This window comes from Ursus maritimus, unplaced genomic scaffold (genome assembly GCF_017311325.1).
Source record: "Ursus maritimus isolate PB19 unplaced genomic scaffold, ASM1731132v1 scaffold_4, whole genome shotgun sequence".
Lineage (NCBI taxonomy): Eukaryota > Metazoa > Chordata > Mammalia > Carnivora > Ursidae > Ursus > Ursus maritimus.
Genome location: NW_024426552.1, coordinates 2,013,242 through 2,030,926, shown reverse-complemented (window position 1 = coordinate 2,030,926; position 17,685 = coordinate 2,013,242). Strand labels below are relative to the sequence as shown.

At 56.4% G+C, this 17,685-nt stretch overlaps 1 protein-coding gene across 2 annotated transcripts in view; it reads left to right on the top strand.

The window, feature by feature from the left end:
• TRPM2 (transient receptor potential cation channel subfamily M member 2) overlaps window positions 1-17,685 on the top strand; it is a 55,162-nt gene that overhangs the window by 27,861 nt on the left and 9,616 nt on the right. Inside the window, exons 7-20 of one of the 2 annotated variants that reach the window (XM_040621824.1) lie at window positions 2,124-2,261; window positions 3,572-3,701; window positions 3,853-3,998; window positions 4,487-4,599; window positions 5,164-5,377; window positions 6,139-6,257; window positions 6,797-6,929; window positions 7,355-7,526; window positions 8,539-8,550; window positions 11,732-11,915; window positions 13,125-13,306; window positions 13,478-13,610; window positions 15,281-15,368; window positions 17,228-17,315. In XM_040621824.1, the coding sequence (XP_040477758.1) occupies window positions 2,124-2,261; window positions 3,572-3,701; window positions 3,853-3,998; window positions 4,487-4,599; window positions 5,164-5,377; window positions 6,139-6,257; window positions 6,797-6,929; window positions 7,355-7,526; window positions 8,539-8,550; window positions 11,732-11,915; window positions 13,125-13,306; window positions 13,478-13,610; window positions 15,281-15,368; window positions 17,228-17,315 (1,852 nt within the window). The remainder of the gene's footprint in view (window positions 1-2,123; window positions 2,262-3,571; window positions 3,702-3,852; window positions 3,999-4,486; window positions 4,600-5,163; window positions 5,378-6,138; window positions 6,258-6,796; window positions 6,930-7,354; window positions 7,527-8,538; window positions 8,551-11,731; window positions 11,916-13,124; window positions 13,307-13,477; window positions 13,611-15,280; window positions 15,369-17,227; window positions 17,316-17,685) is intronic. The other variant, XM_040621825.1, reaches the window with a different exon arrangement.

Below are 17,685 nucleotides of genomic sequence, written 5' to 3'. Positions count from 1 at the left end.
CCCCCCCCCCCCCCCCCCCCCCCCCCGCGCCTGGCCTGGGTGCTGGGCCGCTGCTAGGTCCTAGCGCTTCTGTTTAAAGAAATGATCCTTTATTTTTACTGGAAAAGAAATATGCTCCCTATCATCACAAAATACATAGACCGTGCGGCTTAAACAACAGACGTTTAGTCTCTCACAGTCTGGAGGCTGAAGTCCGCGGTCGGGGCGTCAGTGGGGTTTTTTCTAGTGGGGCCTCTCTTCTTGGCTGGAGGACGGCCGCCTTCTTGCCACGTCCACATGTGGTCTTTGTTCGGTGGGCACGTCGAGAGTTACAGGGGGCAAACACCGGTCCTAGCAGATCAGGGCCACAACCTACGACCCAAATCACCTCCTGAGACACCCTCTCTCCAAATACAGTCACTCGGGAGCTGGGGCTTCGACATGCAAATTCTGGGGACATGTTTCAGTCCATCCTTTTCCCTTCCTAAAAATCTCAGTACAAAAGGTTATGCAGGGAAAATGGTCCCCCTCGTGCCTTGTACCCCAGTCCTGGCCAGCATGTAGTCAGGTCAGCAGGATTCCACGGCACCACTGTGAGGGTGCCCAGCACGTGCACTGAAGCAGGGGAGAAGTCATTTTCTAGTCTCTGCCCATATTTTATGGGACTCCCGCAGCATCTCAGCGCAAAGTGTGAGGCCAGCTTTTGCATCGTGTTAGCGAGTATCCGCCTGCCTGGTTCTTGAAGCTTTTACAAACGAAGCCCAAGTGCTGAGTTCGTCAGCTGCCTTTTGAGAATTTGAACTGTTGTTCTTCTTTCCCCTATGACTTTGCTGAATTATTTTAATAGATTTCCCGATAGCAAAACATTTTTATTGCTGTTTTGATCTCAACTTGATCGCAGTGTGACATGTGTTTAGTATGATGCTGGATAACGTTGCCAATGTTTTCACAGTTTTTGCCCTGGAATATTCGAGCCTTTGATTGTGGTTTTATTTGGGAAGCTCTCTTTGTCGGGGTCTAGGATCAGCTTTATGTTATCCTTGCGGAAACCACTGGGAAACCTTCCTTCTTTCTTTGCTCTGGAACAGTCTATGTGGCTGGAATTCACTGTTCTTACGAGCTCGGCAGGCCCTTCTGTGAGCCCCTCAGGGCTCAGGGCCTTTTTGGGTAGTAGCTCTGAGAACTTTCTCAGTTTCTTTTCTGATAATTTCTCAGTTTAGGTTTTCTATGTGTTCTACGATCAGATTTGGTTTTTATTTCTGGTAGAAAATTTTCCACTTCTTCAGGTTTTCAAATTCATCCATTGTCCCAGGTGAGCCGTGTCTGACCGCTGAGGAAGGTGTGGTTGTGGCTTGGGGTTGTGTGTTCACGATTCTGCTCTTCTCGATTCCGGCGTGTGGACGAGACCCTTTGAGAAGGGCCAGAGTGGAAGCTCACAGTTAACCACGTCTGTAATTTATTTAGTTTATCAACTAATTTCTTTTAATATAAAGTCAAGCCTTCAGGAAATTTCTAAAGTCACTTACAGAAAGTGGAATTTTGCATGTGCTGTGGGGAATGTGTTCTCACTTCTGGAAATTGCTTCCAGACTGTCTGAGTCGGTGTTTTCTGATCGATGGGCAGGAAACTGGATTCCCGTGTCACTGTGTAAACCGAGTGTGTCTGGGGGAGGTGCCCTCCTGCACACGTGTAATCCTTGTCTGTCCGGCCCTTTCGTGTCGGACTTCTCTGCGGGAGACGCGGGGTAGATTCCCTCGAGGAGCTCACAGCCACGCATCTGCAACACACTCTGTGCCAGAAGTTGGCCTCACAAAAGGGCTTTGATGCCATCAGACGAGACTAAGGAAACTTGAGGTGCCTGGTGTGTAAACAAGAGGCTACAATCGTTGGTAACGGAGTTAGCTGGGTATTCCACTTTATGAATGTTTCCACATGTCTCCAGAGTGATGGTTTTACAACTCCAGCGTGCATGAGATCGGTCTAAGGTGTTGCTGGAAATGCAGGTTGCAGGGCTCACCCTCCAGGGACAGTGGTTCTGGGAAGGTGTGGGGCTGGGCTCAGGACCTGCACCCTCAACAGGCCCGCCGGGGATACTGATGCTAGTGGGGACCTAGGAGAGGTTCTGAATGTCCATTGCTCACCAGATGCAGGGAGTGAGTCTCCGGTCCCTCTACAAGCGTTCATCAGGACATGTGGGCTTCACCATGGACCCGGTCCGTGATCTTCTCATTTGGGCCATCATCCAGAACCGTCGGGAGCTGGCAGAAATCATCTGGGCGCAGGTAACTAGACCTGTTTCTCAAGACGCATGGCTGTGTGTGGACCGGTGACAGGGCTCCAGCCAGAAAACCCTATGCCAACAGCGAGGAGAGGAGCATGTGGCTTTGGAGGGAGGGCGGCAGGCGTTCATGACCCCAGAAGGGACCCAGGGTGCCCAGTGTTGGAGAACAGACAGCCTGGCTCAGGCAAGGAAAGCATTTTAGGGAAGTGTGCTGTCTGGGCAGAGGCTCAGCATGCAGGCCCCGCGGGGGCAGCCACCCTCCGTGGCCCACATGGTGGGTTCCGGTGGGTCGGCACCTGTGGCGTGGCCGGCCTGCTGGGTGGAGACTCTGCAGGCAGGTGGCACCCCTGGAGGGGCTGCATCTCCTTCCACCGACCATTAGGTCTCTACAGAGACAGTCTGTTACTGCGATGGGAGCCAGCCCCGCACGTGCCCGCCCCGAGCCGCTTGGTGGGCTGTTCGGGGACAACAGCCCTCAGCTCCCTCGTCACTAGGCTGTGGGCAGCTTCGTGGTCATGATGGAGGACATGCCAGGCCCAAGTCCCCCACACGTGGTTCTCCTTTACTTCAAGCAGATTCTCTTCTTAAAAGAAATTAAAGTGTCTTTTTTTCTCAGAGAGACCCTTTACATCTCAGCACTGGCATTTCCAAATTGCTTTTGTGGAGTCGGCCCCCTCCCCAGTGGGACCTGCAGAGGCACTGGGGCTTCTGCCCTCTCCGTGGTTCTGGGAGGCTGGTCCTCTCCCAAGGCTCACGGTGGGTCAGGGGCAGAGCTGGGCCTGACTGGGGCCTCAGGTGTGCTCTGTGGGGCTCGGTGCACGGGAGGACCAAAGATTTCCAGGTTCTGCCACCAGCCCCTTGTCCTGGGCCAGACAGTGCCTCTGGGCTGTGCTTTGAGAGCCTCCCTTGAGATTTTCTCAGTATCCCCATGCCTGGGACTGGCAGAACCAATGAGGCAGGTTGCCCAGAGCCTGAGGGGGACTGTGTGGACCCGGTCCGATTTCTGCCCTTTAGCCCCATGCCTGGGGTTGACCAGAGGCCCAGCAGTGCCGGGACTCATGCCATCAGGGCCGTGCTCTGGGTGGGCAAGCAGACCCCTCCCACTGGCCAGTGCGGGAGACTGGGCCACCAGCTCAGGCTCACCTACTGATCTGGGGCAACCCAAGTGGTTTATACAGACAGGGGTGTGACTAGTAGTCACCAGCGGCTCGTGCTGCTGTGAGGCCTCTGCTCTCATCAGCCCCGGGCAGTGTGTCTGGGTTTCCTGGGCTGGACCGTCCAGGTCCTCATGGTGGCTTCCCTGGTGCCCAGAGCCAGGACTGCATTGTGGCAGCCTTGGCCTGCAGCAAGATCCTGAAGGAGCTGTCCAAGGAGGAGGAGGACACGGACAGCTTGGAGGAGATGCTGGCGCTCGCTGACGAGTATGAGCACAGAGCCGTTGGTGAGTTCACAGGCGGTGGCCTCTGACCGCGGCTCAGCCCCTCCCACATGGCCCCAGAGTCCTCGTCCCTGGTCCTGCCCGGACCGTGGCATCTGGAGGAACCACGCCCTGACGCTGTCCCCGGGTCGGACATGGATCTTCCTTCTGCCAGGGGTGTTCACCGAGTGCTATCGGAAGGACGAGGAGAGAGCTCAGAAACTGCTGACCCGTGTGTCGGAGGCCTGGGGGAAGACCACTTGCCTGCAGCTGGCCCTGGAGGCCAAGGACATGAAGTTCGTGTCTCACGGAGGCATCCAGGTGACCTTCTGAGACTCGCTTCCAGGAAGAGCTCCCCATGGGGCTGCAGGCGCGGACACAGCCTCCCACTCACGTACAGGCACACAGGTCACTGTGCTGTGGCCCCCGGGGACCCAGGGACAGGGCCTGGCCCATGGTCGTGTGCTCCCCTCCCATTTTGCAGGTCAGGAAACTGACGCTAAGAGAGAGTGGGTGGTGGGTTGTGAAGCTCACCCCCACAGGGGTGTTCCTGCCTGGGAGCCTGCAGTCCTCCGGGTGGCCCCAGCTCACACCTCTGGGAGAGGCTGGCCCGGCCCTGCCCACCGGGAGCCTCTTCCTCAGCCGGCAGATGACGGTGTCTGTCCTGCACTGCCCACCACGTGGCGTGGCCGGGGGCTCAGAGCACTGTGCTAGGGAGCATGCTGGCACTTCGCACGGAGCGGGCACGTCGTTCACCCTCGGGGGGGCCCGGGTGCCCACTATTCTGGAGCTGCCTCCTCTGTCCACAGGCCTTTCTCACCAAGGTGTGGTGGGGTCAGCTGTGCGTGGACAACGGGCTCTGGCGGGTGATCCTGTGCATGCTGGCCTTCCCGCTGCTCTACACCAACCTCATCTCCTTCAGGTACCAGCCTGGCCACTGGGCTGTGGGCAGGGGCCTGGGCCTCACACCCTCCTTCCCGATGTGCTTTCAGGGGGCAGGTCATGCCTGTCCCGATGGCTGCCACCGGGTCCTACAGTGGTAGACAGGCGTGCGGGCAGGAAGCAGAGGGAGGGTCCCCACCTGTGTGAAGCACCCACTGTGTGCTGAGCACCTGCTGTGACAAAGCACCCATCATGGGCTCAGCACCTGCCCTGTGCCGTCACCCACCTGACACCGCACACCTGCCCTGCCCTGGGCACCCACTATAGCCATGCATTTCGTTTCAGTCCTAGCGAAACCAGAGCCAAAGGGCTCTTTCAGGGTCCTCCCTTACGTGGAGCCGTCTGGTGGAGTCCTGTACGTGGCTGCGTATGCAGGGCCAGTGGGCTGCATGGACCCAGGCTGTGTCCCAGCGCTTCTGTCTCCGCCATGTGATGTGAACACATGAGCACTTTGGCCCCACCCCTTGGGGAGGCAGAGGTCCTTCGGGCTCTCAGGTCCCTCACAGCCCCGCCATCCCCCCCCACCCCGGCATCTGCCCTGTAGGGAGAGGAAGCTGCAGGCCAGGAGGGGCCTGCTTCGGGTCCGCGCCTTCTTCAACGCGCCCGTGGTCATCTTCCACCTCAACGTCCTGTCCTACTTTGTGTTCCTGTGCCTCTTCGCCTATGTGCTCATGGTGGACTTCCGGCCCACGCCCTCGTGGTGCGAGTACCTCATCTACGTCTGGCTCTTCTCCCTGGTGTGTGAGGAGCTGCGGCAGGTGCGCCCACCCGCCCCCTTCCCACTTCCCCACATCCCCAACCCACGTGGACTGTCCTCTGGTCCCTGCCGCCACCTGGGAGCGCCTGGCCCTGGGACCCGCAGCCGGGTCACTTTCATGGGTGGGCTCACAGTGGGCTCACCAAGCACCCAGACACCACTGCCAGGGCCTGGGGTGGCATCAGAGCTCCTGGGAGGCAGGTGCAGGGGCAGGTGCGGGAAGCAGGTGCAGGGCAGTGCTATCCCGCTGCCCTCTCCCCGGCTTTCCTCTGGCTGCACAGCCTCCTGAAGCCAGACCCCCTCCCAGAGGCAAGCCCCAGCCTCAAAGGTGGCAGCCCCAGAATGGAGGTCACATGTGTCCTCCTCCCTGAGTCTGACCCTCTCCAGAAGGGACCCATGGGGCCGTCTGCCCAACCCGCCTGGCTGCCAGGGTCCAGGGCTGCCATGGTCCCACCCTTCTCGGGGTCCTGGTGTCTGGTGGGAGCTGGTGGGCTCCTGACAGAGGACAGACTGCCCCAAGAACACACACGCATCTGCGGGTTGAGCAGGGCTGTGGTCGATCGGACGGCGGGCTCAGGGCGGCCCAGCAACATCTCTGCCTGAGGCTCCTCTCCCACTCCTCCTCGACCCGGGGGCCCAGGGATGGAGGACATCCGTCACCTCCCCGGCAAGCCTCGCTGTCTGGGAAGGAGCAAGTGCCCTTTTGCTCTGGTGACGATGGTGACGCCAGCCAGGCCCCTAACGAGCCGTGTCTTTGCTCAGCTCTTCTACGACCCCGACGAGTTTGGGCTCACGAAGGTGGCGTTCCTGTACTTCAGCGACTTCTGGAATAAACTGGACATCGGTGCCATCTTGCTCTTCATAGCGGGACTGACCTGCAGGTGAGTGGCCCCCTCTGGGCCTCCCCGTTTGCGGCCGCAGCCCCGCGGGCTCAGGCCCCCGGACATGTTTGCTGTCTGTCTGGTGGGCAGAACCCACCCTGGGACTGTTGGAGGAGCAATGGAGGAGGTGCCCCTCAGGTGGCTGCGTATCTGCAGCCCAGTGCCCCCCCGGGCCACTCCGCTGCCCACCGGGGCCACGTGCATCCCCGCCATCGTCCCTTTCTCCACGAAGCAAGAAGGACCAGCCACGCTGTTTCCCAAGAGGTCTGCATGGCCTCCCCACCCTGCCCAAGGCTGGGCTTCCGGATGTTTCTGGAGAACACACCTCCTTGGAGCTCTGGCCCGTGAGCTCATACCCCATTTTTAGTACTTTGGGGTCCAGAGGCCTCCAGAGCCACATGTGGGCTTGGGCAGGTGGGCGGGCAGCTGGGGGCCGGCTCCGGGAGCAGCGAGCTGAGGGGCCTTGGGCAGGTGGGCGGGCAGCTGGGGGCCGGCTCCGGGAGCAGCGAGCTGAGGGGCCTTGATTCCACCTCGGGCAGGCTCATCCCCGGGCTGCTGTACTCCGGGCGCGTCATCCTCTCTCTGGACTTCATCATGTTCTGCCTCCGGCTGATGCACATTTTTACCATCAGTAAGACGCTGGGGCCCAAGATAATCATCGTGAAGCGGATGGTAAGGGGATGAGCGGGTCCTGCACCGGCTGCAAGTGAGGTGCCCAGGGCTGGAGCACACCGCCAGGTTCCCACGTCCCTGCTTTGTCCTCAGACTCCCAACCCCAGCATGCTTGTCTCAGGTCCTTTTCTGTATGTCACCTCTTCCAGGCAGCCTTCCCTGATCTCCACAGCTCATTCTTTATCCCTGTCACAGCTCCTGCCACTCCCCTCCGTGGGTCACAGTCGCATCCAGCCCCTCCTATGCATCATGTGGTGCCCAGAGCTCTGTTAGGACATGGGGGCAGGCCCAGGACTGTGGGCCCCTGCGTCCCTGCCCTGGGCATCAGCGGCTCTGCACATTACTGCAGAGCGTACAACCCGGGGGTGGGGGGAGGGGGCGCGTGTGGGTGCGCGGCTGCAGCTGGGGCCACCCTGTCTCTGCAGATGAAGGACGTCTTCTTTTTCCTCTTCCTGTTGGCGGTGTGGGTGGTGTCTTTCGGGGTGGCCAAGCAGGCCATCCTCATCCACAACGAGAGCCGGGTGGACTGGATCTTCCGGGGGGTCGTCTACCAGTCGTACCTCACCATCTTCGGGCAGATGCCGGCTTACATTGACGGTAGGACACGGGGCGCTGACACCTCCAGCAGGGGCGCCTGCAAAGCTCACAGAAGGATGGAGGCAGGGGGACGGGGGTGGCAGCTCCCCAAGTGACTACGTGGCAGAGAGACAGGTGCACGCGATGCTTGGTTGAGGGGGGTTGGCATCAGTGGGGTGGGGGGAGACTGAGCTCTACCTCGAAGCTGTGCTGAGATCCCAGGCGGGCCAAGGGTGTGGCCGGGGGCTCTGGGGCGCCAGCTGACACTCCTCCCCCATACTGCGTGCCAGGCTATCCCTCCTCCTCTAGACGGGGAGAATCCTTTCTGTATACTAAGTTTTTTCTTTTCAACAGCCTCATTGAGATATAATTCACATACTGTGAAGCTCACGTGTATAAAATGTGGGCTTTAGTGGTTTTTAGTGTACTTACAGGATCTAATTTTAGAACATTTGCATCACCCACCAAAGACACCCATTAGCAGTCACTCCCCATCCCCCCAGCCTTTGGCAACCTCTAATGTATTTTCCATCTGTACAATTTGTCTTTGCTGGACATTTCATATAAATTGGATAATATAATATATAATCTTTGTGTCTTGTTTTTTCTTAGTGTAACATTTTCAAGACTCACCTGTATTGTAGCCTGCATCAGTATTTAATTCCCTTTTATTGCCAAATAATACTCCATCATATGGATAGACCTCATTTTTTTTATGCATTTATAAGTTGGTGAACATGCATTGTTTCTACTTTTTGGCTGTTATGAATAACATTGCTATGAACAGTTACTTATAAGTTTTTTTGTAAGTTTTTGTGCGGGTGTATGTTTTCATCTCTCTTGGATATATATCTGGGACTGGAATGTATACCTGTTGGGTTATATGCTAAGTCTGTGTTTAACTTTTTGAGAACCATCCAAACTATTTTCTATGGCAGCTGCCCTGTATTTTATGCCCCCACCAGCAACTTACACGAGGACTCCAATTTCCACATTCTCTCTGGATTACCATTGTCTTTCTTTCTGCTTCTAGCCATCCCAGTGGGTGTGAAGTGCATTTCATTGTGGCTCTGATTTGCATTTCCCTAATGGCGAATGATGTGGAACATCTCTTCACGTGCCTGCAGAGCCGTTCGGATGTCTTCTCTGAAGAAATGTCTACTCTTCTCATTGGCCCATTTCTCAAGTGGATTATTTTCTTTCTTATTGAGTTATGAGAATTCTTTACATATAGACACCAGTCCCTTCTCATATATATGATTTACTGATATATTCTGCGGGTCATCTTGTCACTTTCTTGATCGTGTCCTTCGAAGCACAAAGGTTTCTAATTTTGATGAAGTCCACCTTATCAATCGCTTTTATCATTTGTGTTTTGGCGTTGACTCTCAGAACCGATGCCTGACCCAAAGTCGTGAAGACTTATGTCTGTGCTGTTATTCCAGAAGTAATAGCTTTCATTCTTACTTTTGGCCTTTGAGCTACTTAAACTAATTTTTTATACAGTGTGAGGTAAGGGCCATTCTTTTGCCTGCAAATTTCCAGTTGTTCAACACCATGTGTTGAAAAGACGATTTCTCCCCATTGAATTGTCTTGGCCTCCTTGTCGAAAATCAACTGACCATTAATGAAAGAGTTTATCTATAGACTCTCAACTCTATTCTGTTGATCTGTATTTCTGCTCTTGTGCCAGCACCAGACGGTCTTGGTGACTGTAACTTTGTAGTAAGTTTCACAGTCAGGACATGTGAGTTCTTCAGCTTTGTTCTTCTTTTTCAAGGTAGCTTTGGCCTCTGGGTCCCTTGGAGCCACATGAATTTTTGGATCAGCATCTCCAAGAAGGCATCTAAGATTTTGACTGTGAGCATGGGTTGGCTCTCTGCTTATCTAGATCTTTAATTTCTTTCAACAATGTTTAATATTTTTCAGTGTGTAAGTCACGCTCCTTTTAAGTTTATTCTTAAGATTTTTATTCTTTTTCATGTTACTGTAGATAGGATTATATAATTAATTTCATTTTTGGATCTTCTATTGCTAGTGTATAGAAATACGCTATATCTGCATGTTGATCTCGTACTCTGAAACCACGCTGAACTTCTTTACAGCTCTCATAGCTTTTTAGTGGATTCCTCGGGATTTACTATATACAAGATCACGTCCTCCGCAAGCAGAGATGCTTTTACTTGTTCGTTTCCCACCCGATACCTTTATTTCTTTTTCTTGCTTCATTATCCTAGCTAGAACTCCTGGTAGAACATTTAATGGAAGAGTCCAGAACAAACATCTTTATGTTGTTCCTGATCTTAGAGGGCAAAGCCTTCATTCTTTCACTATGAAGTACGATATTCACTTGTGGGGATTTTTGTAAATGTCCTTCATTAGAGTGAAGAAGCACCCTTCTATCCCCGGTTTTTTGAGTGCTTTTATTGTAAAAGCATATAAAATTGTGTCAGACACTTTTCCTGCACCTGTTGAAATGTTTACATGATTTTTGCTCTTCATGCTACTACTATGGTGCGTTATACTAACTGATCTCCAGATGTAAGGCCGGCTCTGCATTCCTGGGCCCTATCTCACTCGGCCACGGTGTGTAATTCTTGTCATGTGTTGCTGGATTCAATTTGCCGGCATTTTGGGGAGGGTTTTTGCCTCTATGTTCATAAAGGGCGTTGGTCGTAGTTTTGTCTTTGTCTGGTTTTGGTATCAGGGCGATACTGGCCTCATAGAACGAGTTAGCAGTATTCCCTCCTTCATATTTTGGGAAAGTTTGTGAAGGATTGGTTTTAATTCTTCAAACATTCAGTAGAATTCACAAGTGAGGGCGCCTGGGTGGCGCAGCGGTTAAGCGCCTGCCTTCGGCTCAGGGCGTGATCCCGGCGTTCTGGGATCGAGCCCCGCATCAGGCTCCTCTGCTGGGAGCCTGCTTCTTCCTCTCCCACTCCCCACTGCTTGTGTTCCCTCTCTCGCTGGCTGTCTCTATCTCTGTGGAATAAATAAATAAAATCTTTAAAAAAAAAAAGAATTCACAAGTGAAGCCATCTGGGCCTGAACTACTCTTTGTTTGAAATCTTAAGCTATTACTCCAATCTTTTTGCCTGTTATAGGTCTGCTTGTACTCGCCATTTCTTCGTCAGCCACTTCTGGCACTTGGTCTCTTTCTCGGGGTTCGCCCACTTCTCTACGCCGTCTGCTTTGCTGGCACACAGTTCTGCAGTATAGCCTTACAGTTCTTTTTATTTTTGTCAGGTTGGTAATGTTTTCTCTTTTGATTATAACTTGAGCAATTTGAAACTTTCCCCTTGATCAGTCTAGGAAGAGGATTGTAATCTTCTTAATCTTTTCCAAGAACCAAATTTTGGTTTTATTGATTTTCTTCATTGTTTTGTATTCTCTCGTTAATTTATGTGCGTTCTGATCTTCCCTATTTCCTTCCTTCTGCTTGCGTTGGGTTCAGTTTGCTTTCCTTTCTTTCGGTTTGCTAAGGTGGAAGGTTATGTTACGGATTTGGGCTCTTTCCTCTCCTTACCAGTGCATGCTTGTGGGGGGGAGGGGATTGGCAAAATGAGTACAGGGCAGTGGACGGTCAGACTTCCAGTTTTTAACAAATAGTGCATGCTCATTGTTGAAAAAATGTGAAATCCAAAATAAGCATAAAGAATAACGTTGTCCGTAATCCCATTTCCAGGGTTAACTGCCATTAACTGCCACTAGGCACGCCTCCTTGGGAGTTTTTTGATGTACCAGCTGGACATATATTTATGTTTTATTATCTTCTGTACCCTTCACTTTGCTACAAATGTGGGACTACACTTCGGTTTGCACCCCCGTGTTGAGTAGGTCAGCACGTGGCAGGTGCCACCTGGTTCCCTCCTCCTGCCTCCCTTCTCATTATGATAGTTGTTTATTTTCTCAGTTTGAATTCTCTCTCAGGGCCCCGGGCTCTCATGGCTGGGGCCTGCGTCACCCGTCCTGGGGCTGGCTCCTGCCCAGGGTCCAGGATGTGCCCTGGAGGGGTCGGCTGGGTGCTGGGCAGGGGCCTGAGTTAGGCTGGAGCATAGGTCTGGCTCCAGGGGCTTCCGGCCCACGGAGGACACTTGGGTGTAGACGGACGCCTCTCTCTGGGCCTGAGCTGACAGCTGAGGTCCGCCAGCTGTGGGGGCGTCCAGGCCCGAGGACTCTCGTGACTCTGTGGTTTCTTTGTTCCCTGCCCCCCCGCCCCCGCCCAGGTGTGAATTTCAGCCTGGAGCAGTGCAGCCCCAATGGCACAGACCCCTACAAGCCCAAGTGCCCTGAGAGCGACGCCGTGCGGCACGAGCCTGCCTTCCCCGAGTGGCTGACGGTCACCCTGCTCTGCCTTTACCTGCTCTTCACCAACATCCTGCTGCTAAACCTTCTCATCGCCATGTTCAAGTGAGTTCAGGCCGCCGTGTGGATGGAGTGCTCCGGGGCACCTCGCTCAGCCCAGTGCACCACCTGTCTCCTGGTCCCTGCTGGGCAGAGGCCGCCCGCGGGCTGGGGGCTCACAGGGAAGCGAGCCTCCTGCGGGCCCGGGGCACAGCCGCGTACGGGGCGTAGCTCAGATTCCCACCCGGGGCTCTCAGGAAACACCCGAGCCTTGCTCGGCTTCTGTCCTGGTGGAGAAAATACGACATCACAGGGTGTGGAAACGAGTGAGATCCAGAGGACAAAAGCTTTCTGTGCAGACCTTTTCTTTCGTTCTTTCTTTCTTTCTCTTTCTTTCTTTCTTTCTTTCTTTCTTTCTTTCTTTTCTTTCTTTCGATTTTATGTATTTATTTGAGGGAGAGAGAGCACAAGCAGAGGGAACAGCAGGGAGAGGGAGAAGCAGACTCCCTGCTGAGCAGGGAGCCCGATGCAGGACTCGGTCCCAGGACCCTGAGATCATGACCTGAGCTGAAGGCAGACGTGTCACCGACTGAAACCCCCAGACGACCCCTGTGCAGACCTTTCATTTTGCAAACAGGGGAGCTGGGCGTGGGAGCCAGGCGGCCTGGCCGAGGTCACCTCTCGATGCGGAGGAGCGCGGGCCAGCACTTACTAAGAACGCGGCCCTTCCGATATGGGATGACCTGTATTCATCCTCTGTGTACAAAGCCCAAACAGGAGCCGAGGGGGGTCAGCCACGGGATCCCTTGCGTTCCTGGTCTGGGTGGGTATCTTTGTCTCCCGCCCAGTCGGGGGCTCCCCTGGCATTGGGCAGTCCGCCAAGGCCTATCGGCTAGACGACAAGTGTGTGGAGATGAACCACGTCCGCCCTTGAAGATCCTGTCCCTTCTGTGTGTTAGATTCAACAGATGAAGTGGTTTAGACTTAGTCAAACGCCAGGACATTGTCCTCTCCGCAACAGTCCTCTGCCTTGTTTTGTCCGCGAACAAGGTTTGTAGCGTCTGAAATCCAGGTCTTCGTCCTTCTGACCAAGGCTCCCGGGAAGCTCAGAGCCCCGAGGCTGGTCTCCGTCTGCACTGGGCACTGCCCTCCTGGGTGCTGTGTGTTTGCTTTTCATGGGACGCCCGCCCCCGGCCCCCGCCCAGGGCGGTGCTGCGGGCGATTCCGGGGGTCCCGCAGGCCCTCCTGTGACCCGCGCTCCTTGCCTCCTGCCAGCTACACGTTCCAGCAGGTGCAGGAGCACACGGACCAGATCTGGAAGTTCCAGCGGCACGACCTCATAGAGGAGTACCACAGCCGGCCCCCCGCGCCGCCCCCTTTCATCCTCCTCAGCCACCTGCACCTGGTCATCAAGAGGGTGGTCCTCAAGATTCCTGCCAAGAGGCACAAGCAGCTCAGTGAGCACGCCCCCCGCCGTCCCCGGACCGCGCTCTCGGGTGCAGTCGGGACCCTGCTGGAAGCTCCGCGGGCCTCCGACTTCCCCCAGCCCCTCGGGTGGGTGTGGGGTGGGCTCCCCCTGCCCTTCCTCCCGCGCACACAGCGATCGGTCCGTCTGTCTGCCCCCCCAGAGAGCAAGCTGGAGAAGAACGAGGAATCTGCCCTCTTGTCCTGGGAGACCTACCTGAAGGACAACTACCTGCAGAACCAGCAGTGCCAGCACAAGCAGAGGCCCGAGCGGCAGATTCAAGACATCGGCAATAGGTACGAGGCCGGCGGGAAACCGCTACTGCTCCAGGTCGCACTGGGGCTGCAGCCCACCTGGGCCAGGCCCCTGGGGCGGGACACCTGTGTCCTCCGGCTGACCCCCGGCCTTCTCTCTGGGTCCTTGGAAGACTGGGCCCCACGGGGGGGAGGAGGGTGAAGGTCACCTGAGCTGAAGGAGGGATGCAGGCCAGGGGAGGCCCACTTGGCCTGGGGGGTGAGCTCAGTGAGCTTGTGGGTACACAGCCTTGCTGCAGCTTCTTGGGGCCGTGGTGGCCGGGCCTGGAGCTCAGGCTCACGAGGCATTGTCCCCCTGCCCCCAGTATCTCCCTCCCCCCCTTCTTCCTGGTGTGAGATCGCTGCTGCTGCCCTCTGTCCACCTCACTCCTCGGCCCTGATGGGGGGAGGAGTTTGTCCTGCGGTCTGGGGGTGCCTGGCCGTGGGCCAGGAGGAGGAAGGGGACATGTGCCCTGTCGCTATGCCAGCTCCTGCCCCTGGTGCAGTCCCCTGGGCCGTGCATGGAGAGGGGCTCCCTGGGGCCTTGAGCATGTAGGGTGGGTGCCCTACAGCCCGGCTGAGCGCACCTCTCCTTAGAGCCGTGCACCTGTGAGTCTCTGGGCTCCTCTGCGAACGGAGCCAGTGATGGCAGCCGTCGGCCGGCACGGTTTCTGGGACACACGGGAGGGAGCACATGTGTAAGGCAGGAGCACGTCCTGGCTGGGGACACAGGGGACGATGCTGCCTTGCACTGGCCGCCTTCCCTCCCTGGGTCGGGGGGAGGTATCCAAGGCCCAGGGAGGCCGCATGGCGTGCCGAGGCCCCGCAGCCCTGGGGCTGAGCTGGGCCGACCCCTCTCCACCCACAGAGCGGGGAGGGGGTTTGTTGATGAGGTGGGGTCTCTGACAAGCTTGTCGTGGTGACGGAGTCATAGGGGTCTGCGTACTCACGGCTGGCTGGGGGCATGGGAGCAAGCGGTTCGGGGCTTTTGTGAGGTTGGGGAACACGTAGAGAGGGAAGGGTAGACGCCTGGGCCCTCAGTGAGATAGTTTCCTCCCCTTTCCCTGGAAAACCATTCAAAGTGGGTCACCAGCCGAGCTCAGATCACTGACCGATCACTGACGTGGGGGCTGAGTTTCTTACAGAAAAGCGTCCCCTGCAGGCGGTACTGGGTGCCCTAGGCACAGCCAGACAGGGAGTCTGGACCGTGTAAACGTGGCAGGCCAAAGCTGGAGAAACGGCCACGTTGTAGCAAAATCAGATGAAAGCAGACAGAAGTTCCCCGAACAGCGGCACGGCCCCCTCCCCCCGCCCGGTGCTGCTAGAGCACCTCTGAACCTCCCAGCAGCCTGCGGGCCAACCAAGGCGAGGAGCGCCTCGCACACCTGCGTCTCTCCCCCAGGGAGGCTCCTGCAGGTGTCACAAGGGCTGTGTGAGCGGAGGCATCCACTCGCTACAAGATCCTCCCCTTTGGGGCAGGAGGCAGTGTTCATTCTGCACAGAGACATATGTTATAAATACTTTCAGACTGAGGGGAAGAGGCCTGAACTTACAGCAGGAGAGGCCAGGGGCTGGGGCTGGCAGGGACCTCCCCCTGCAGCCTAGCGCTGTATTTCGTCCACATCCGGGCCCCTGAGCCCGGCCTGGCTGGGCTCAGCTGTGTGCTCTTTCAGGGTCAACACCGTGGTGGACCTGCTGGAAAGGGAAAGTCTGAAGCGGTCAGGCTCCATGGAGCAGAGGCTGGCCTCCCTGGAGGCACAGGTAGGTTCTGGGCCAGGGCTTCCTTTTCTGGGTCGTGCATCGCACAGGCCTGGGCACCAGTCTTTGAGAAGGAGTACACTGGGGAAACGACCCTGAGGAGTTGTTGGGGAATGTTGGGACAACCGTTGCAACCAGAAGCGCCTTCTTTGTCCTCCAGAAAATTCTGCCAAACGCTTCCCCACAGAGTGCCACCCCACTGCACTGGAAGGTGTCTACACCAGGGGCTGGTCTGAGGGAACCGCTCTTGTCCCCTCTCAGAGATGTCCCCTCTGAGATGACCGCTCTGCAGGACTCCACATCCAGATGCTGTGGGAATTCCAGACACCCTCGGCGGCTTTCCCAGGCTGCCTGGGGATGCTAGGAGGGAGGGAGGGTCCCAGGGGGTGCAAGATGCATCTGCATGTCTGTGTGGAGCACTGAGCTGAGAGGCAACACCTGAAAGCAGCGTGTGGATGACTCAGAGCAGCCCCAGATGGTTGGGATGTGGGGTCAAGGTCTTGATGCTTCTGCACGCGGGGCGATTGTTCCTTACAAGAGGCCGCTCAGAGGATATTGTCAACAGGCAGCTGGCAACAGGTGAACAGCCTCTTTGCCACTCATCCCCCATCAATGAATACTGATGGTCCCCCCACCAGTTGGGCCACACTCACTGGGCTCCAAGCCTTGGGCCTGAGACAGGCAGCCCTGAGTAGCCTCGCAGGCCAGCTGAGCTCAAGTGCCTGAACGTTCATTCACCCATCCATCCATCTATTCATTCATCCATCCATCCCTCCCTCCCTCCCTCCATCCATCCTTCTATCCCCATCCATCCATCATCCAACCATCCCCCATCCATCCACCCTTTCATCCATCCATACATCCATCCATCCTTCCTTCCATTCATCATCCATCCACCCCCCCCCATCCATCCATCCATCCATCCATCAATTCATGTTTCCTGTGCTTCTCCTCTGTGCCAATTCCAGGGCTGGCCTGAGGAATGTCAAGGTGAACAGGCATTGTCTTTCCCTCAGAGGTTTCCAGTCTGGGTGGCACAGACATAAATGTCCCTTGTCACAGTGTGGTTTAATACGCACAGCAATGAAGGCGAATGTAGGGGCTGGCAGTCAGGGAGGCCTCCAGCATCCAGGATAAGAAGGGGTGGGCTGGATTCAGGTTGGGTCCCTGCCTTTCTGTGCCCCTCTTGCTGGGGGCACAGAGGATCTGTGTTTTCTTGTGAAAGCCCCCGTTGCCCACAACAGCCTCCCAGCAGACAGCACCTGAGCCCCCCATGCTGTCACTGGAGTCTTGCCTCTTCTCAGCTTTGCTGTGTCAGGCGGGGGCAAGCTGCTTGGCCCCTGTGCTGGCAGGGTGCCACTGTCATCCAGCCCCGGGGACCGCTGCATGTGGGGTCTGCCCAGACTGCCTTCTCCCCTGTGGGTCCGTGCCTTGCTTGACACCTTCTAAAATGGGTGCAGCTGCTGCTGAGCTGTGTTCTCCTGGTCCCTATTCATCACATGGCTCCTACCGTCACCTGTAGTTGAGTATGTTTGGCTTCCAGAAGTTTCTTTTCTCTGGGAGGAGCAGAAGCCATGGGAAGCTTCCATGGGTCATCGTGCCCCACCTTCCTGTGGCTCAGAGCTGTATTCCTGGGGCTTCAGCATGGTTCATTGGCCTCTGATGTGTCCAGTTCCAGTGGCCATTGTGTCTCCCCGGTGGGCACTGCTGGTGACCAAGGGAAGCAGGGTGGGCTTGGATGCCGGTGGGGTCACTGCAGCAGGATGGGCCTCCCAGCAGTGCCCTTGTGGCTTCAGTGGAGGGGTGGGGGTGCTGTATGGGGGCAGGTGCTGACCACATCTTGTTTGGGATATGCCTTCCAGGTGGCCCAGACGTCCAGAGCATTGCACTGGATCATGACGGCGCTGAGGGACAGTGGCTTTGGCTCAGAGGAGGGCGTCCCCACCCTGGGTGAGTGGGGGGCCACGCCAGCAGCCGGGCTCTACTGGCCTGTGTTCTTTTGAGTCTGGGGGTCCGTGGGGAGGAGAGGCAGTAGGCAGGGCTCTCGCTGGGCCTGGAGGTAAGCTGACTGAGCTGTTCCCAAGCCCCAGGGCCCAGCGGGAGCGTAGCTTGGCCCAGGGAAGCAGAGGCCCAGCACAGCCGAGCCCCCGACGTGACCAGCTGGGGGACTTTGAGGGGAGGCCTGGCCCACGTCCCTGTCCTCCCCCTGTGCATCGGGACACAAAGGAAGGGGGCTCCAGAAGGTGCTGGAGGCAGAAAGCAAAGTCTGTGTTTCTGTGTTTGCGGCCAGCCAAGAAATGGGCGTGACTAACCACCCCCC